The 19,545-nt window shown below is 33.8% G+C and overlaps 1 protein-coding gene across 2 annotated transcripts in view; it reads right to left on the minus strand.

Annotated features, from left to right (window-relative positions):
- Positions 1-4,561: 4,561 nt before the first annotated feature.
- rcan3 (regulator of calcineurin 3) overlaps positions 4,562-19,545 on the minus strand; it is a 35,198-nt gene continuing 20,214 nt past the window's right edge. For both annotated transcript variants that reach the window (XM_051133166.1, XM_051133168.1), the window contains 3 exons: positions 16,624-16,797; positions 13,687-13,858; positions 4,562-6,114 (listed from right to left, as the gene is read on the minus strand). In XM_051133166.1, the coding sequence (XP_050989123.1) occupies positions 5,960-6,114; positions 13,687-13,858; positions 16,624-16,797 (501 nt within the window). In that variant the 3' untranslated portion in view covers positions 4,562-5,959. The remainder of the gene's footprint in view (positions 6,115-13,686; positions 13,859-16,623; positions 16,798-19,545) is intronic.

Raw genomic sequence — 19,545 nt, forward strand, 5'->3', positions numbered from 1 at the left:
AGTCTTCACTGCTTTCCTAGTGATAAGAAGAGGAGAAAATAATAGGAAGATACCTGTGGATGAATAAAACTTCCTAAAGACCTGCGTCTTTGTTCTCTCCACTTTAGCCCTGATGCCTTTGAGGCTTTTTTTCAGTAGACCACAGCTACAGAAAGAGCTTACATTACACTGCAGCCACTAAAGGAGTACTTTTGCACAGATTTTACACGATATCCAAGTGCGTTTAGACTCTTTGTGGGGAAAATCGATGGAACGGCATTTGGTTTAATCCTACGCTTATATCCATCGCCACCTGTAGGCTCTTTAAATAGCTGTGGTCATCGTATCAGTATTTTATTTTCCGAGTTGTGTTATGATAAAAATAGCGATAGTGCCAGTAGCTTATCGCTTCTGTATGCAAAAAATAAAACAAAAAAATTCTGCAAACCTTTAGTTTTTGACATCATGTTATTTCATTATACTCAGCACCATTATTCTCAACATGACGTATTTTCAATTGCATGCTTATGTAATACAATAATTAATAATTAAGTCTATTAACTTAACTTGCTCTTCAAAGTATCTTGCATAGACCACCTGCTTTACACGTACACAAGATAAGAGCTAAAGTCAGGCTGTTTCCATTGGTCATCAGCAAACACATGACGAGCGCATGTTACACACTGCACTGCAATCAGTCACCCATCTCAGGTCATTACACATCCGGCCAGAAGATTAGACTGTTTACATAGTTTAAACTGCTTTCATTTGCCCATTTATCACATTGTGGCTACCTTTTTTTTTTCCCGCTATGAGACTTGACGTAACCTACAATACAGTGGTCCCAAGTCTTTGGACACTTGAGCCACACTTAAAATGGCACGATTTACATCGGAGTAGTCAACAAAATATAAGAGTAGATAACAAAATTAATTAATTAATGCATTAAATTTATCATTAGTTGATATTGGATATAGATGGCTCATTTAAGCCTGTTACCTTTGTGTGATATAAACACACGATTGCGAGAAATAAAGTCAGAATTACGAGATAAAAACTTCCAATTTTGACTTTTTTTTCCTCCGAATTGCGCAATATAAACTCACAATACAAGGAAAATAAAGTCAGAATTACGAGATAAAAAAGTGGCAATTCTGACTTTTTCTCTGCACGATATAAACTCAAAATTGCGAGAAATAAAGTTAGAATTATAAGATAAAAACTTCCCATTTTGACTTTTTTCTCAGAATTGTGTGATATAAACTCCTAATTGCAAGAAATAAAGTCAGAATTACGAGATAAAAACTTCCAGTTCAGACTTTTTTCTCAGAATTGCGTGATATAAACTCACAATTGCGAGAAATAAAGTCAGAATTACCAGATACAAACTTTCCATTTGGACTTTTTTCTCAGAATTGTGTGATACAAACACACAACTGCAAGAAATAAAGTCAGAATTATGAGAGAAAAACTTGCAATTCTGACTTTTTTTCTCAGAATTTTTTCTCAGAATTATGAAATAAAACTGACTCAGTTTTGACTTTTTCTCAGAATTGCACAATATAAACTCAAAATTGCGAGAAATAAAGTCAGAATCACGAGATAAAAACATCCAATTCTGACTTTTTTACTTAGTATTGCATAATATGAACTCAATTCTTAGAAATAAAGTCAGAATTACGAGATACATTTTTTTTAGAATTTTTTTTTTTCTCAGAAATGAAACAAAGTGAGAATTGCAAGTTTATATCTCACAGTTCTGACTTTAAAATTCACACTGACAAGTTTATATCTTGCAATTCTGAGAAAAAAATTGGAATTGCGAGTTTTTATCCTACAATTCTACAAGTTTTTATCTCGCAATTCTGACTTATTTTCTCAGAAATAAAATAATGTCAGAATGGTTAAAAAAAGGTTTTTATCACGTATTTGTATCACGTAATTCTGTTTTATAAAAAAAAGTCAGAATTGCGAGATGTGAACTCGCAACTGTGAGAAAGAAGGTCAGAATTGTGATATAAAAAGTCACAATTACCTTTTTATATTTTTTATTCACTGGCAGAAACAGGCTTCCATAGTTATCACCTATAATGTGAACAAAAATAAAAATTCTTATTGGTATCTGGCAGAAGTTTAGTATGCACCCATAGCAAACTTCTTATTAAATAAATAAATAAACAAATATTTATTTATATTTATTTTTGGTAGATTGTACAGTAACATTTATAAACTTTTAAACAGACTTACAATTGAGTATAAAACTTTTTTTATGCCCACTTTTATGTGACATTTATAAAGGAATAAACTGATATTAAGTGATGTTACGATTATACAGTATTATACTATACAGTATAAGTGATATGTGATCCAATCTTCAGTATATATTACATTCCTTGTATTGTTACTTTTCAGTGGTTATCAACAGATTTTCAGTATACACCTTGCTTTGCATCATGTAAGCGGGAAAAATCGTTACGAATTCAGGCAGATCTAGTTCTAGTAGTATATCTTGTTCAAAGCTACTAGATGTGATTCATCACCTCCTTATTATGTCCCTCAAAGAATAATTCCCAAGAGGACATGTGAGAGCGTGCATAATTAGTATCTTCATATCAGTATTTGTATCCCAGGAGACTGGGCTGGGATCTCCTTACTGACAGCTAAAAACAAAAATCAGGTGTGTCCTATTTTCCCCTGGTGGGGTGGAGAGGAACCTCCTTTTATTGTCACATAAAAGTGGGTAGTGAAAAGTAGGCTAATTGTGCGACAGTTAAACCTACCTTTGATTTAAAAAAGGGGCAAAAATAGACAATAAGTACAACTGAGATATTTATAAAGCCTGACACAATGTGAATTTGAAACTGAGGTAAAAGAGAGTAAGATTTCACAAGCACATGTATTCAGAATTGATGTTTTTGCCCACGCAGGACCGCTCCTTCAAACACAGATGGAATGAGGAAGTAAAGGACACACACAATTTCATAATATTGCTGGGAACTTCCTATTCATGTATGATTAATAAAATATAGTGCCAATTAACGTTATTCACACCCTCATAAAGACTTTTAATTTAATCTAGATGAACACTAGTGATGGGGAGTTCGGATCATTTTACCGACTCGGACCTTTGAGTCTCATTCAGCAAAATGAACGAATCTTTTTTTGAGTCATTTCGTTTATTTTAGCAAAATATAATTAAAATGTTACGTGTTACCTCCCTAACCCATCTACTGCTTACACAAACGTTGATCACACTACAAACAAAACAAAACTATAATGCTGTAAGAAACAGCACGAGAATTAGCGCTATTTCTGTAAAAAGCGACTAAAATTAAAAATTCTACTTTTAAATGTTACGTTTTTGTTATTCTAAAATGATTGTTAAACGAGTTTAAATGTATGTAATATTGTAAACTATGCTGTATTCACTCAAATAAATTCAATTTGTCTTGAATTTTGTCCATATGTTCTTGCTTAATAATAAATGTTCATCTTTTGATTATTGCTGTTGCCTCTAGTAATTCTGTGTGTGTTTTTAGAAGTTCCAGTCCATTTTAAACCAGCATTTAAAATTTTTAGAGTGTAGGGTGAAATAAACACGTTACAACACTTTTTTAAGAATCAGTTCTTTATATATCTTTATTTATATATTTATATGCCAATGAGAAACGAATAACAATCATACAGTATTTACACAAACAAAAGCAAGCTAAGAGTCAGAGAAGAGCTCTGCAAAAAAACAAAAAAAAAGAACAGAAATAAAATACATACCATACGGGACACGGACATATAACTGTAAATTATTGCTTCGTGTTCACGGGTTATGAACTACAGTTACAGTACTAGACAATATCTATATCCAAACAGAACAGCAACGGTGATAGATCTGACTATCTGTAGACTTCCTTAAAAAAAAGAAAGAACAAGATCATTTTACTGATACGAAGCAACTGCAACAACAGCCTTAAAGACAGTAAAAAATATCAATACATTATGCTGCCAATGATAGGCTTATCTTACAACTCGGTACAAATTTGCTTCTTGTGTTCACTTCTATCCCTTTGTCTTAAAGGTTAACACACATAAAACTCAAAGAGTCCAAAACATTTTGTTCATGCTGGTTATCAATAACTCAAAGAGCTTTGTTCACCATGTTTCTCACCCCTGTATTGACTGAACACCCAAAAAACACAACGGGATGAAACAGGCAGGAGAAAAGGGCTGCATTCAGAGTGAGATACAAACAGGAAAGACTGCATCTATGGAAAAGTCACAGCATGCAGAAGTACAAAATAAAATGAAAACTCCGTTAGATTTCTTTATTAAGTTATTTGCTAAAGAAGTCCTTCATCACTGAAGGATTGGCGTTTAAACAAAATACTTGAAATCTTTTTGTCTCACATATAAGCAAGGGAGCAAGGCAATTTATAGTCACATGAATATCACAGTTATTTGTTTTTTTAAATGTGATTATATAATGATATCACATTTCAAAATATGACTGAATATCACTCAATATTTAACTGGATTTTCTTTTTGTTGATTAAATGTGACTTTTTATAAGGCTAATTTAAAAGCCATCTTTACAAGCCTCTCTGCAATCCTCAATCTGATCGATGGTCGATCGTAACATTCGACTTCACTGACTGTACATTATTACTAAAACACATATCTAAAAATGACATTTTCATTTCGGTCTGAATTAAAAGTGGAAATGTATAAACTGGAAAAAATGAGGATTTGCGAGACAAAAGAACTGGGATGGTTCACCCAAAAATGTACATTATCTCATCCTCAAAACCTGTATGATTCTTTTGTGGAACATAAAAAAAAAAAGATATTCTGAGAGTCAGGTGCCACCAAAACTGTTTGGTTGCCAAGATTCTTCAATGTATCTTCCACAGAAAAAAGAAATGTAGTCATGCAGGTACGAGTAAACGACAGAATTTTCATTTTTCGGTGGACTGTTCATTTAAGATTTGATCTGTCAATGCAAATTTCACAACTTAACAGTTAATATTGATATGACAGTAGTCAGGCATTCACACAGTGGTTCTGAGCCAAGTCACTCTGCATACTGATTTTCATTTTGAAACTTGAGCATGTATGAAGATATGAAAACTCGTTGGTGTAAAACTAAGACCATGTGCTTTTTCCGAATTGTGAGTAAATGATGCACTATACAAGTACAAAATGCCAACTGTTTCTTCGCTTTCCAAGGCCAATCCCTCTGAAAGACAGCGATCAGATATGCTTAAACTTGCTTTAACAGAATACAAAATACACCAGTTAGCATGCAAAAATGTGTGGTATCAAATACACAGTAAGAATAATACACATCTAACTTGGTAAACAAACGTTTAACACCCTCTTGTCATAACAGAAACACTTCAATCGACACCTTCGTTCTTATCATTTCCATCAGACAACTTGTCATCCCATTCTAGCGTGGTATGAACAGGCATAAATATGCACACGGGTCACAATCCCAGCGAGCCGCGCCACCTCTGCGGGTGTGCCAACCTGACCGATAATGGAGATAAACGCGGACGCGGCTTTTGAGAGAGAAACGGAGAATGGATCCGCTTCCTTTTTTTTAAAGCATTATTTTCTTTGATCAATCAAAGTGACAAACAGTAACAAAGTTTACATGTAACCTACTTCTACGACTGTTAAATACAATTACTGCTCTTCGATGCTACAGTACAAAGACTAAATGAGGGAATGAAAGTGCTATGATTGTGAGAGGGGGGTCGCAAGCTCATCGCCCCCTGGCTGTCCCGTGAGGCAGCAGTGAGACAGTGTGTTCAGTCCACGAGTCCAGTTCAGAACACCACACGTCACCTGTGCACGGAGCACCCTTCCAAATCCATCCGTTTCTTAGTTTAGCTTTTTTTTTGTTGAAATAAAGCGTGCCTTTCCCTGGATGAGAGAAAGAGACACAGAGAGAGAGAAGAACGTGTGCAGTGTGCCGAAGGTTTTAGTTGTAGACTTTCGGGGGACCGTCGGGACGTCTGGTCTGGACAATCTTGGCTTTTGGACGGGCTTCTTCCTCTTCCTCATTTTCGCTCTCACACACGTGGACCACCACGCTAGGAGTGGACTCTGTACCCGCATGCAGCTCGTACTTCTCACCTAGAGAGATAGATAAAAGATGAGGAGCTGTTGAAATAAATTGACGTACTAAAACATACAGTACTCAAGACTTCATTCCCAGCCAAATAGGCCCTGAATTTAGCTATGAACGTTTTGGTCATTGATGAAAGCCATTCTGTGGGAAGGACATTTTCATGAAAACTTACATTGTTACTAAAATGTTTGCACTGTTTATTGAACCAAATGTTGACCTACAATATACTGGCAACAATCACAAAAATGATTAAAGAGCAGGTTGTATGAGTTACAAATATGAGAACAAAAATTTACGGATAATGTACTCACCCCGTTGTCATCTGCGATGTTCAAGCCTTTCTTTCTTCAGTCGTGAAGAAATTATGGTTTTTGAGGAAAACATTTCAGTAATTATCTCCATATAGTGGACTTCAATGTTGCCTGTGAGTTCTGGTCAGTACAATTAGGGTATGTCGAAAAACTCCCATCTTATTTTCTCCTCCAACTTTAAAATCGTCCTACATCGCTGCAGAAGTATCGACCCAAAGTGAACATGTAAAGGTCAAACGCCCTTTACAAAAAAAGGTAAAACAGAGACGTAGGACGATTTTTAAGTTGGAGGGGTTTTTCAACCTACCCTACGTGTACTGACCCGGATTACACGGAGTACACATGCGCATCGGAGATCTAGACAAGACGAGCATTTGAGGTTAAAAAGTATATTATTATTATTATTTTTTAGAAAACGACCAATTGTTTCGCTAGATAAAACCCTTATTCTTTGGCTGGGATTGTTTAGAGCCCTTTGAAGCTGCATTTAAACTACATTTTGGAAGTTCAAACTTACGGGCACCGTTAAAGTCTACAATATGGAGATAATTCTTGAAATTTTTTCCTCAAAAAACACAATTCCTTTACGACTAAAGAAAGAAAGGTATGAACATCTTAGATGTCAATGGGGTGAGTACATTATCTGTGAATTTTTATTCTGGAACTGAACTACTCCTTTAAAATACCATATGATCTGCTCTTTAACCTTTTTTGCATGGCTTGGACAAACTGTACACCTAGTGTAAATTATGAGGTAAAGTAAACCCTAAAGCTGTAGGTAACCATAAATGAATAGTCTGTGATTAATAATAATATTATACAATTGATTGGATATGACTCGTTATGTTCAGCTGTGATTGGTTCATGCGTTAGATCCCGCCTCTTGTGTTCATGCACGTTCCACGTTCGCGAATCAGTCTGAATGAACAATATAATGTCATTAAGGGGAAGACTAATAAAAGTAAGTAAACATCTTACACACTTAGGTTTAACCACTTTGTTACGTCAAAATAAGACTTGAAATGGCTTGAAAACATGACCTGTGGGAGTTTTTAGTGAGTAAACAGCTTGGTGAATTCATAGGACATTTTAAAGGACATTTTCATGAAACGTACATTGTTACTAAAACAAATACATTCCCGGACATACTACATTCGTCATGTTTGCATTGTCTATTGAACGAAATGTTGACCTATGATATACTGACAACAATCACAAAAATTGTTAAACAAGAACTACCCGGGAACAAGAAAACTTTCTTTGCATGGCTTGGACAAACTGTACAGCTAATGTAAATTATGAGGTAAGCTGTAGGTACCCATAAATTAATGGTCTGTGATTAATAATAATATTATACAAAATTATTTTGACTGTAGTTCAACATGGTGCTCTTTTGAGGCTATATAATACTAATAAATCTATTATTAATAATAGTATACAAAATTATTTTTGTCTCTATTTGAACAGTGTTCTTATAACACCGGACGCAACAGTCGCTTTGCAACAGCTAATGTCTGTCTACACTGGATGCGACAAAGCAACCATTGCAAATCATTTGTACATAAATGGAATCAGTCATCATGTTACCATCTGGGATTTGTCGTGTCGTGTCGCGGTGCATCACTTCCAGTGTAGACAGCGTCAATGACTACGTTAACATGGACATCAGTAATCTAATTATTTATCTTGTTCTGAATAAGACAATATTATGATTAAGGTGTTTACATGAGTTGATTTTAGAATATTCCTTCCATATTCCCATTTTACATGTTATAGTACATAGACCGATTAATGGCACATGTCATTACATCCCCACGTGACGCCATCTGACTTTCCCTCTAGAATTTCACATAATATAATTTGTATTCGTTATGGTGTCATATACAGTTTTGGGTTTCTCATCTTTAATTAAAGCTTCAAGTGCAGTTAATTATTTGTCATGCTATCTGTGTAAACAGATGATGGCATTGCTGTCAAACAGTTTATCACTGCCGTGTGTGTATCCTGTGTGTAACAGTGTGATTAAGGTGTGTACATGTCTATACTGCACTTGCATAATGCGACTAAAATAGGAATACTCCATGTCTTCATTTGATTTGTGTTTACTTCGAGTACGACTTTAGCTGGATTAAGGTAATCAAAAATCTATTTACATGGTAGATTCTTAATCAGAGTATTATCTTAATTGTGTTAAAATCCGAATATTGTTGTCCATGTTTTTTTTCTTTATAGAAGGCAAAATGGTTCAGAATCATGTGAATTTTAATACATTAACAACACGTAAAATATGCGTATTTAACATGTATTTCACGCGTTAAACGTGTTGTTCACATGTAAAAAGAAGGCATGAAATATGTGTATGGTACGTTAAATATGTGTATTTTAACGTGTTGTTTATGTGTTAAAATTCATGTGAAAAAGGAAAGCTTTTTTTTGCATGGTTTGGATACCACACTAGTTTGGATAACACACTGTTCGCAATAGCCGCTTTGCAACAAATCATTTGTATTTTGTGTCAGTACGTCATAAATAGAACAAGCATCAGTCTACCGTTGGAGATTTATTGTGTCATGTTGTGTCATGTTGTGTCGCATTGAGCCACACCGCACCACACCGTGTTGCATCCAGTGTAGACAGCAAAACTGATTAAAATGGATTCTGTTGCCTTTTATGGAAGGCTAAATGGTTCGAAAACACGTGAATTTTAACACATTAACAACACGTAAAATATGCGTATTTAACGTTCTGTAAACGTGTTAAAATTCATGTCAAAAAGGAAAACTTTCTTTGCATGGTTTGGAAAAACTTTACAGCTATTGTAAATTATGAGGTAAAATAAACCCTAAAGCTGTAAGTACCCAAAAATTAATGGGCTGTGATTAATAATAATAATAATAATAATAATAATAATAATAATAATAATAATAACAATAATAATGATATTATACAAAATTATTTTGTCTCTCGCTCAACATGGTGCTAATCTGAGGTTATATAATACTAATAAATGTGTTATTAATAATAATATACAAAATCTCTAGTTTAACACACTGTTCGCAACAGCTGCTTTGCAACAAATCATTTCTACTTTGTGTCAGTACGTCATAAATAGAACAAGCATCAGTTTACCGTTGGAGATTTATGGTCGTGTTGTGTCGCACTGAGCACTGTGTAGACAGCATCACTGATTAAAATGGATTCTGTTGCCTTTTATGGAAGGCCAAATGGTTCAAAAACACATAAAAAAACGTGCATTTAACATGTATTTTTTTACGTGTATTTCATGCGTTAAATATGTGTTGTTTACGTATGAAACGAACGCATGAAATACGTGTATGATACTTAAAATACGTATATTTTTCGTGTTGTTGTTACAATTCATGTGAAAAAGGAAAACTTTGCGTGGTTTGGACAAACTGTACAGCTAATGTAAATTATGAGGTAAAATAAACCCTAAAGCTGTAGGTACCCAGAAATGAATGGTCTGTGATTAATAATAATAATAATAATAATAATAATAATATTATACAAAATTATTTTTGTCTCTAGTTCAACATGGTGCTCCTCTGGGGTCATATAATATTAGTAAATGTATTATTAATAATAATATACAAAATCTCTGGTTCAACACATTGTTTGCAACAGCCGCTTTACAACAGCTAAAGTCTGTTTACACATCAGTCATCAGTCATAAATAAACAAGCATCAGTTCACCATTGGAGATTTGTCGTGTCGTGTTGAATCCAGTGTAGACAGCATCACTGATTAAAATAGATTCTGTTGCCTTTTATGGAAGGCCAAATGATTTAAAAACACATGAATTTTAACGTCAATAACACATAAAATATGGTTAACATATTTCACACGTTAAATACGTGTTGTTTACACATGAAAAAAATCAGTGCATTAAATACATGTAAACAACACATATTGAATGCGTGAAATACGCATATTTTACGTGTTAAAAGTCACATGCTTTTGAACCATTTGCCCTTCCACAGTCATTTGTCATGTTGTGCTGCTTGCATCTGGAGTAGACCCAGTGCATCGATGCAACAAATGACACTGGATGTGGCTCAACAAGTCCCCAACAGTAAACTCATGCCTTGTTGTTCTACTTATAACATACTGACACAAAGTACAAATGATTTGCAACAGTCGCTTTGTCGTGTCCAGTGTAGAGTTTTTTCTTTTTTTTTATTTCTAGTTCAACACTGTGCTCTTCTAAGAAGCTACTGTTACAGACTTTCACCTCTTTAGTGATTTGATCCTGTTTAGGTTAAACAAACATAACACTAAGCATGTTTGATCTTATGGTCTTGTTGCTATAACTACAACTGTTATATGAGCTTTGAAGAGCGGAACAGTCCCGGATTATGTCATATCATCAATTACAACCAGGTAACTGAGTAATCCAGATATGAAGATTGGAACATTTTGTTTTTACCATCTTTTCTGCATCAGGTGGACGTTTTGTAGATAAATGTCCAGATAAATGTCTTATCACTAACAAATGAGATGAGATTTGAAAGCCATTAAAAGATTACAACATTTAGTAAACAGATATATTTTACATCCTCAAGATTAAGTAATAGAAGCACCACCACTGAGAACACACAAACACTCAGAAACAGAATGAGGGTTGCTATAGTAACGAGGCAGACCATAAGAGGTTTGTGATGGCAGGAAGTCAGTGTGTGTTGTGATATGCACCAGCAGGGGGCGCAGACACAGCACACATGAGAAGGAACATCTAAAACTGTTTAACAGTCCATTTCTGTTCACATTATTTGATCACACATTAACACGTTAGTTGATAATATACAGTGCCTTGCGAAAGTATTCATACCACTTCACTTTTTTTAGATTTTATGTCGCTGCCTTATGTTAAACTGCTTTAAATTACCTTTTTTTCAAGTCAATCTACACTCTGTACACCATAGTGACAAAGCAAAAACAGAATTGTCACACCTTCGTAAATGTATTAAAAATAAAAAAACTGAAATAAGTACATTGCACATAACTCTGTACTTAGCTAAAGAACCTTTACAGCCTCGTCTTTTTGGGTATGATGTAACTAACCTTGCACATGTGCATTTTCTCAATTAAATGCCATTCTTCTCCTCACCTCATCACCTCTCAAGCTCTGTCAGCTTGGATGGGGCAGACACACATTTTCAGGTATATATAGTGTATATAGTCAAACCAAAATTTATTCAGACACTGTCAACATTCAACAACCTTCAACACAAAATGGTAGTAAAATATGACAAGAACTCAGAGTTAAACTGTGTCAGAACAAATTCTTGATAATGTCAGATAATTTTGATAGAATGGTATATAATGGATTACAATCAACTAAAAGTTCAGACAACTGTTAGTATGACAAAAATTTTACAACTATCAATACTTTGCTGACCAATTGCCAAGCAATGCTTAATTTTGTTAAGCCTGTGGTGTTAAAAATTCACATTAGCAATTAAAGAAAAAAACACTTAAGCAAAACATGGTCAGCTCAAGGTGTCTGAATAATGTTTGGTCCCAAATTTTTATCAGTTTTACTGGTAGTCCACTGTTTAAAGAATGGGTATAATATGTCACAGTTTACTTTATTTCGCTATCCTCACTTACATAAATGAACTATAATGTCTTGCACCTTCTATTGTATATAAACACGCTTTACAAACCAACACTTAACCAACCAACACTTAAAGTGTTTGACTTGTGACATACATTTTTAACTCCAAACGCTTTTGAGGTCACTTTATCTGTCTGCAGAAGTTCACAAATGTATTTATCCACCGTTGGTGTGAAAATCAGTGTTTGAGTCAGTAACCAGGTTTCCCTCCAAGGTTTTTTTCTGAAAATTATTAGCGCTTAAAATTTTTTTACTGATATAGCTGACAGTAATGCCATTTAACAATAAAATTTCTCATGTGTCGATATAATATTTTTCCATTTAACGCATTAATTCTATATTGATAGTTTAAATGATGCAAGAATTTGTTTGGAAACACTTTTTTGAGAAAAAGGGCTTTAACGCAAATAAATGTGGTGTCACATGACTTAGCCTATTAAGAACTATAGAATTAGCCTATAGGAGGTGTCCGTGTTCGTGCTGTTGCTCTCGTTAAAGCACTGTTTCTCTGTAGTTCAAAAGCGCACTAAATCATATTTCAAATCAAATCAAACTATTTTAAATATTCATTTTATTTATGTACATTTACAATAAAAAACAAAAACATTGTGCTTTTGTAAAATAAAGGAAACACAGGATGCCGCTTTCTGAAGAGCGCATCATAAAAATTAAACAAAATTCTGCATATAGGCTGTTACTTGTTGCAGTTTTTTTCTTTTGTTTTGTTAATTTATTAATTATTTAGAAAAAATATATTTCGCATATAAGCCTATTTATGTCTTTTATATATAGCTTTATTACGTTTTTCTCCGTTCGCAGAAGGTGCGTTTATGTGACCATGTGAATCCTCACGTTCTGTGGTTTATGCTGTAAAAAAATTGCAAGTATAAAATTAATCCCTGGAAAACAAATGTAGGTATTTTTAATGGGTCACAGCCACGTAATTGTAATTTTACATAATCTTGTCAGTTAACGACCGTCTGTTGTCGGTTAGGAGAAATAAAATAACCGAAATGAACATTCTTATTTCCATTACATTCCATTCTAATAAAAGTTAATCAGAAAAATAATAATAATAATAATACAACTGCACCTGTTTATGAATATTGCTTGATGCTCAAGTAGCCTATCTAAATAGTCTAGGAGGTTTAAGTACAAAAAAAAATCTTGACCCTTGTTAATAAAAATAATTTTATGTAGGCCTATACAATTAAATAATTGCCTATACAATAAAGTTTTGTTTCAAATGGATGAAAAACAGGCTACTAGCCTGTGTAATTTGCGTAGTATGTGAAATTGTGTATGGAAACAGCTCAAGGGCAATTTTTTTTGTGATACACCAAAACTGCGACAATTTGTGTTTTTAGAGACCATTTTATCAGTAAAAAGCCAGTTGGATGGCAACAGGCTGAAGACAGCAAATTTCGCAAAAATTTTTTACGCATATTCTCTATGTCGATAACAAAACATCGCAAAAAACTGGATGGAAACTTGGCTCATGAGGACACAGACATTTGGTCCAGATGGTTATAAACACTTACACTCAGCACAGCTTGCATAAATGTGTGGGAGTAAGTGGCATATGCTTGTATGATGACTCTGTGTGTTTGTGTGTGTGTGTTTTGTACCTGGTCCCAGTTTGGCCACGGCACACAGAAGATCGTAGTTGATCACAGGTGTGGCATCTTCACTCTGGCTCCATCCTACAGGTGGAGATGCAGGTGGAGAGATGAGGAACTGCTTGACGGGTTGAGGCGGGGCAAGGTATGTCTTGTCCACATCGTCCCCTGAATTCTGCACCTGTGGCCAAAAAGAAAAAAGATGGGGTGGTACAGTGCAAAACAAGACTAAACAACACAAGAAAAATTACTCTCGCTATTAAATTAAATATATCCTCAAAGCTAAATATAGCACAGTTCAGGCCCAGATCTAATTGATTTGAAGGAATACCATAGTTACATCTCTCTGAAGGAAACAGGCTATTCTTTTACTGGTTAAAAGACACACGGTGTCCTAGATTTTATCCGCACTCCCACACAGCAGCACACAAATACACAGCACCATTGTGAGGAGTGCGTCCATTCTTCCTGTGTTCTGAATAAAACACGTGGAGCACATTTACTATATAATGATTTAGAAATATAGCTCTGTCTGATTTCACATAATTAATAGCAATGATGATAAACCACACATGAAAGTCTGTGGAACACAGTGTGTGTGTGTTACTGTGCTGGGAACTGTGTGTTCTTTGACTATCCCCAGCTGACAGAGAGGAGAAATGAAGAACTAAACTCTCCTGTTCTCTCCTCTGGTCTCCTGCTAATGCTACACTGACAGTCCCGAGATCTTAGCTCATGTTTCTTCCTATAATTCTCCTATAATTGTCAAAGACGTGTTAAATGAATAAAACGCCTTATGCACCTTGTTTGAATCATAATGGTACTGTGGGTACAAACTTTCTATGCCTTCCCTCATATATATCTGGTATAGCAACAAACTAATGTAAAGGATAATGGTAGGATTGTCTGACCTATCTGTTCTTTTTGTATGTACTTGTTTTGGGGTATTTTTTTTTGGACGTTTTTAAAATGTAAATGCTCAAATAAGCATAATATACCAAAAAAACTAAACATAACTAAACATATAAATCTATAAGCTAGAACATGAGCTATATGCAAGCGTTAAGGTAGGGCAAAATTATGAAAAATGAATAAATGAATATGAATGAATAAAGACACTGCTGTTCAAAAGTCTTTTTTTTTTATAAATTAATACTTATATTTAGCATGTATTCATTAAATCTATCAAAAGCGACATTAAAGGCATTTACAATGTTACAAAAATAACAAATGTTTCAAATAAATCACAAAAACAAAAAACAGCATAACTGTTTTCAACAAGAAATGTTTCTTGAGCATCAAATTAGCATATTAGTAATTCAAACAGCATATGTGACCCAGGACCACAAAACCAGTCTTAAGTAGCACAAGTGTATTTGTGACAATAGCTAACATTGTATGGGTAGATTTTTGTTTTATGCCAAAAATCATTAGGATATTAAGTAAAGAAGATATTTTGTAAAAGTCTTACCATTAATATATCAAAAACACAAGTTTTGCTTAGTAATATGCATTGCTAAGAACTTCATTTGGACTCAATATTTTGATTTTTTGGCACCTCCAGATTCCGTATTTTCAAATATTGTCCTGTCCAACAAACCATACATCAATGGAAAGCTTTTTTATTCAACTTTCAGATGGTGTATAAATCTCAGTCTTAAAAAAAAAAGAACCTTATGACTGGTTTTGTGGTCCAGGGTCACATATAATAATTTCTGAAGGATCCGGTGACACTGAACATTCAGCTTTGCCATCATAGGAATAAATTACAATTTTAAAATATGTGACCCTGGACCACAAAACCAGTCATAAGGGTCTTTTTTTAAAATTGAGATTTATATATCGTCTTAAAGCTGAAATATGCTTTCCATTGATGTATGGTTTGTTAGGATATGACAATATATATATTTGGCCAAGATACAACTATTTGAATATCTGGAATCTCAGGGTGGAAAAAACCCAAAATATTGAGAAAATTACCTTTAAAGTTGTCCAAATTAAGTTCTTAGCACTGCATTTCACTTGTCAATAATTAAGTTTTGATATATTTATGGTAGGAAATTTACAAAATATCTTCATGGAACATGATCTTTACTTAATATCCTAATGATTTTTGTCATAAAAGAAAAATTGATCATTTTGATCCATACAATGTACAATGTTGGCTATTGCTACGATTATACCTGTGCTACTCATGACTGGTTTTGTGGTCCAGGGTAACATTTTATTAATATAGAAATTAAAGAAAAATATAAAATGTAATAACAAATTGTAGTATTTCACAATATCACTGATCTTACTGTATATAAAATAAATTCAACCTTAGAATGAGACTTCTTTCAAAAACATTAAGAAATTCTTACCAACACTAAACTTTTGAACTGTATATTTCTGTCTGTTTGAAAATCTATCTTTATAGCAATATAGTGCTCAAGTCCTAATTTGGACTAATTGATGGACTAATTTTATTGTGTTATTTTGTACCTTTTTGGAGTTTAACAGCCCCTGCATACAGGTTTGGAACAATATGTGTATGAATAAATTATAACAGAAGGTCACACTTTATATTATGTGGCCTTAACTACTATGTACTTACATAAAAAAATAAGTACAATGTACTTATTGTTGTCATATTGTATTGCAAAACACTTTGGCTTCTATTAAGGTGGGATACGGGTAAGGTTAGGGACAGGTATGGTGGTACGTGTAGGTTTAAGGTGTATGGGATGGGTCAACAATGTAATTACAGATGTATTTACATAAAAATATAAGTACAATGTAAAAACATGTATGTGCACAATAAGTGCATTGTACCAAATGATTAATTTAAATGTAAGTACATAGTAGTTAAGGCCACCTAATAAAGTGGACCTAACAGAATTTTCATTTCTGGATGAACTGTCCCTTTAATGAAAAATGAAACACACTAAAGATCAAAGCACTGACCTGTGCGAAGTACAGTTTTAGTTTCGTGCCGTTGAAATCGGATTCGTGGAGCTCGATGCGAGCGCGTGCAGCAGCCTCTGGAGTGCTAAAGCTGATCCGAACTCTTCTGAAACTCTTGAACATCTGGAAGGACGTCTGATCATCATAAATTCTGAACAGAGCCTCAAACCGCTCCTGGGGAGAATTACAAACAAAACATAATTCATAACGGCCTCAGTTTTGCATGAAACAACTTCATGTCTCTGTAAACATTCTGCAGCACAATTTCACGATTCTGCTGATTTGTAGCAATTTTAGCATTGTGCTATTAAAAAAAATAGCACCATGCTCTCCTGTGCTCTAGAGTCACGCTACAGGACCCAGCAGTGCTGATTTAGATGGTTTCAAATAGAAGGGGGCAGGTGAAATATGAAGTGTGACCTTTGCTATGCTGATGGAGCAAGTAAAGAGAGAACAGTGACAGGAAGAAAATAAAACAAAAGGTTTACTCAAGGATACTAGAACAACTTACAGATTTACTCCGCAAAACATCTGCGTTCACTATACTGATAGGCTAATTAACTGTTGTTTAAGATATAAATGTGTGTTGTTTTGATATAAATTTGATCTGATTATTCAAATAAAACTTTTTGTGTTTGTATATCATTGTTTCTGTTCCCACACATAGAGAAGTTTGTTTTGAACTCAGACACTGTGTAACAAGAGGGGATGTGTCAATCACTAATTCATGTGCAGCTCTGAGTGTTTCCTGCAAGTGGTGTAGACTTACACACTACCCGGGTGGAAGGAGTGGACATCCGCCTTCATGACACCACAGCTCTTTGTGTGTTTGTGTGTGTAATGGAGAGCGTGTGTGGCATGTAAAATAAACACCAGCAAAAACACCATGATTTTATAAGCACTGATTAATGCTGGTATTTCCATACTGTTCACCTGCAAAACTCAGCTGATAAACCTTGCCAATCTGCATGAAATGCAGTGAAACTTGATCATGGATATTTTGCTGATTAAGATAGCTAAGAAGGCAGAATATAGTGTATGGACTACTTTTATTGTGTTTTTTTTAATACCTTTTTGGATCTTGACAGTACCAGTATACAGGTTTGAAACAACATGAGGGTGAATAAATGATTTAATTTCTGGATGAACTATTCCTTTAATGAAGAATGAACCATAATAAAGATTAACACGCTGACCTGTGCAAAGTAGTTTTAGTTTAGTGACTTTGAAATCAGATTTGTGGAGATAAGGACACATATCATGACAACCTGCTTCTATGTTAATTGAACTGTAAAATATCAATGCATTTTTATTAAAATAAATACAGATAAAAGTACCAATGCTACCAGTGCACAGTTATAAAATTCTAGCTATTACAGATAAGAAGATAATTATTTTTACATTAGGATTGATTAAAATTACATACTAATTTGAAGTTTTTTTTTTTTAATCAATCACTAAAATAGGGCCCTATGAAATCAGTTTTATTTTTTACCAATTCCATTTATTTTTCCATTTTAATTTTTCTGGACTCTTATAATAGTTAAATTAAATTGTATTAATAAAAAACAATGTCTAATTAATTGAAATTTACACAATTTAACAGCAATGTAGTAAAAGTTGAACAAAGATGAAATTTTTAAGGCCCTATGAAATATATATATATATATATATATATATATATATATATAATTTTCTCTCAAATTTATTTTATTTTTTACCAAATTCTGTTTTCTATTCATTTTCTGGATTCCATTTGAATGGTTTCAGTTAAACTGTAATATTAAGAAGCATCTCTAATTAATTAATTTTATAAAAAATAATTTATTATTATTCAAATGTTTATATATTATATATATATATATATATATATATATAAATATATATAAATAAAATAACGTTTTAATAAATATTTTATTATTTGTAGTAGTAAGGTGCGCACAGGTGCAGGACAAAAAAAAATCTGAAATTAGCAAAGAACACAAGCGTAATGTCCGCACACTGGTACTGTTCCATATAAAAATATTTATTTGCATTGAAACGTTGTCGCAAATAAACATTTTTCTATGGAGCAGTACCAGTGTGCAGACATTACACTTGCGTTCTTTGATTATATGTAGTAGTATCATTACATTAAGTAAAATATTTCTGTCACAGTTTCTTCAAGTTAAACCAAACGTTTTTTTGGTGTGTAACTGTGAAGACCTTTAAGTTTCTGTTTGTACTATATGATTCGACCATAGTTTTTCTCAAAATAAACTGTAAAATGCTCATTAAGTAACTCTAGTTCATATCCTGTTTTGATTTAAGTGTTCTTTTGATTTATCCATTCAAAATTTGGCAAATTCCGTGACATTCCGCGTTATACAGTAAATTCCATTTTTATTACTGGATTTGGCAATTTCCACATCGTGGAAATAGGGCCCTACTAAAAGCTAAATTCAAATCAATCATTTTAAATACTTAAAGTAAAATTAGGCATCACAACATTATAATGTACAATATGAACAACTGATAATTATTGTTTTACAAAACAAATGCATTTAACAATGATTTATGATCATAATTAATAGATTTTATTTCTTTTGTATGGATGGTCCAGCATCAAAAGCGTAGAGCTGTGTTTTTCTCTCAGTGTGTTGCTGGTTGTTGGACAGACACTACAGCGAAACTTCAAAGATCACATCAGCAGCCAGTAAACAAAAGCTCATTATTTAGCCTGATACCAATATTTCACAAGCAGGAAACAGGCACCTTTTCAAAGGAGCATCGCCAATAAGTGCTCAGGACACTGGTGTGATGTAAGGCCTATGTAACTCTGTTATGCAATAGCACAGGTGTGCGTGTGTGTTGGCTCACTTCACACCTCTACCAATCACATGTATTATACACCTTTTACCTGCCTGGAAAGCATACACAGGT

Source organism: Labeo rohita, chromosome 17 (assembly GCF_022985175.1).
Source record: "Labeo rohita strain BAU-BD-2019 chromosome 17, IGBB_LRoh.1.0, whole genome shotgun sequence".
Lineage (NCBI taxonomy): Eukaryota > Metazoa > Chordata > Actinopteri > Cypriniformes > Cyprinidae > Labeo > Labeo rohita.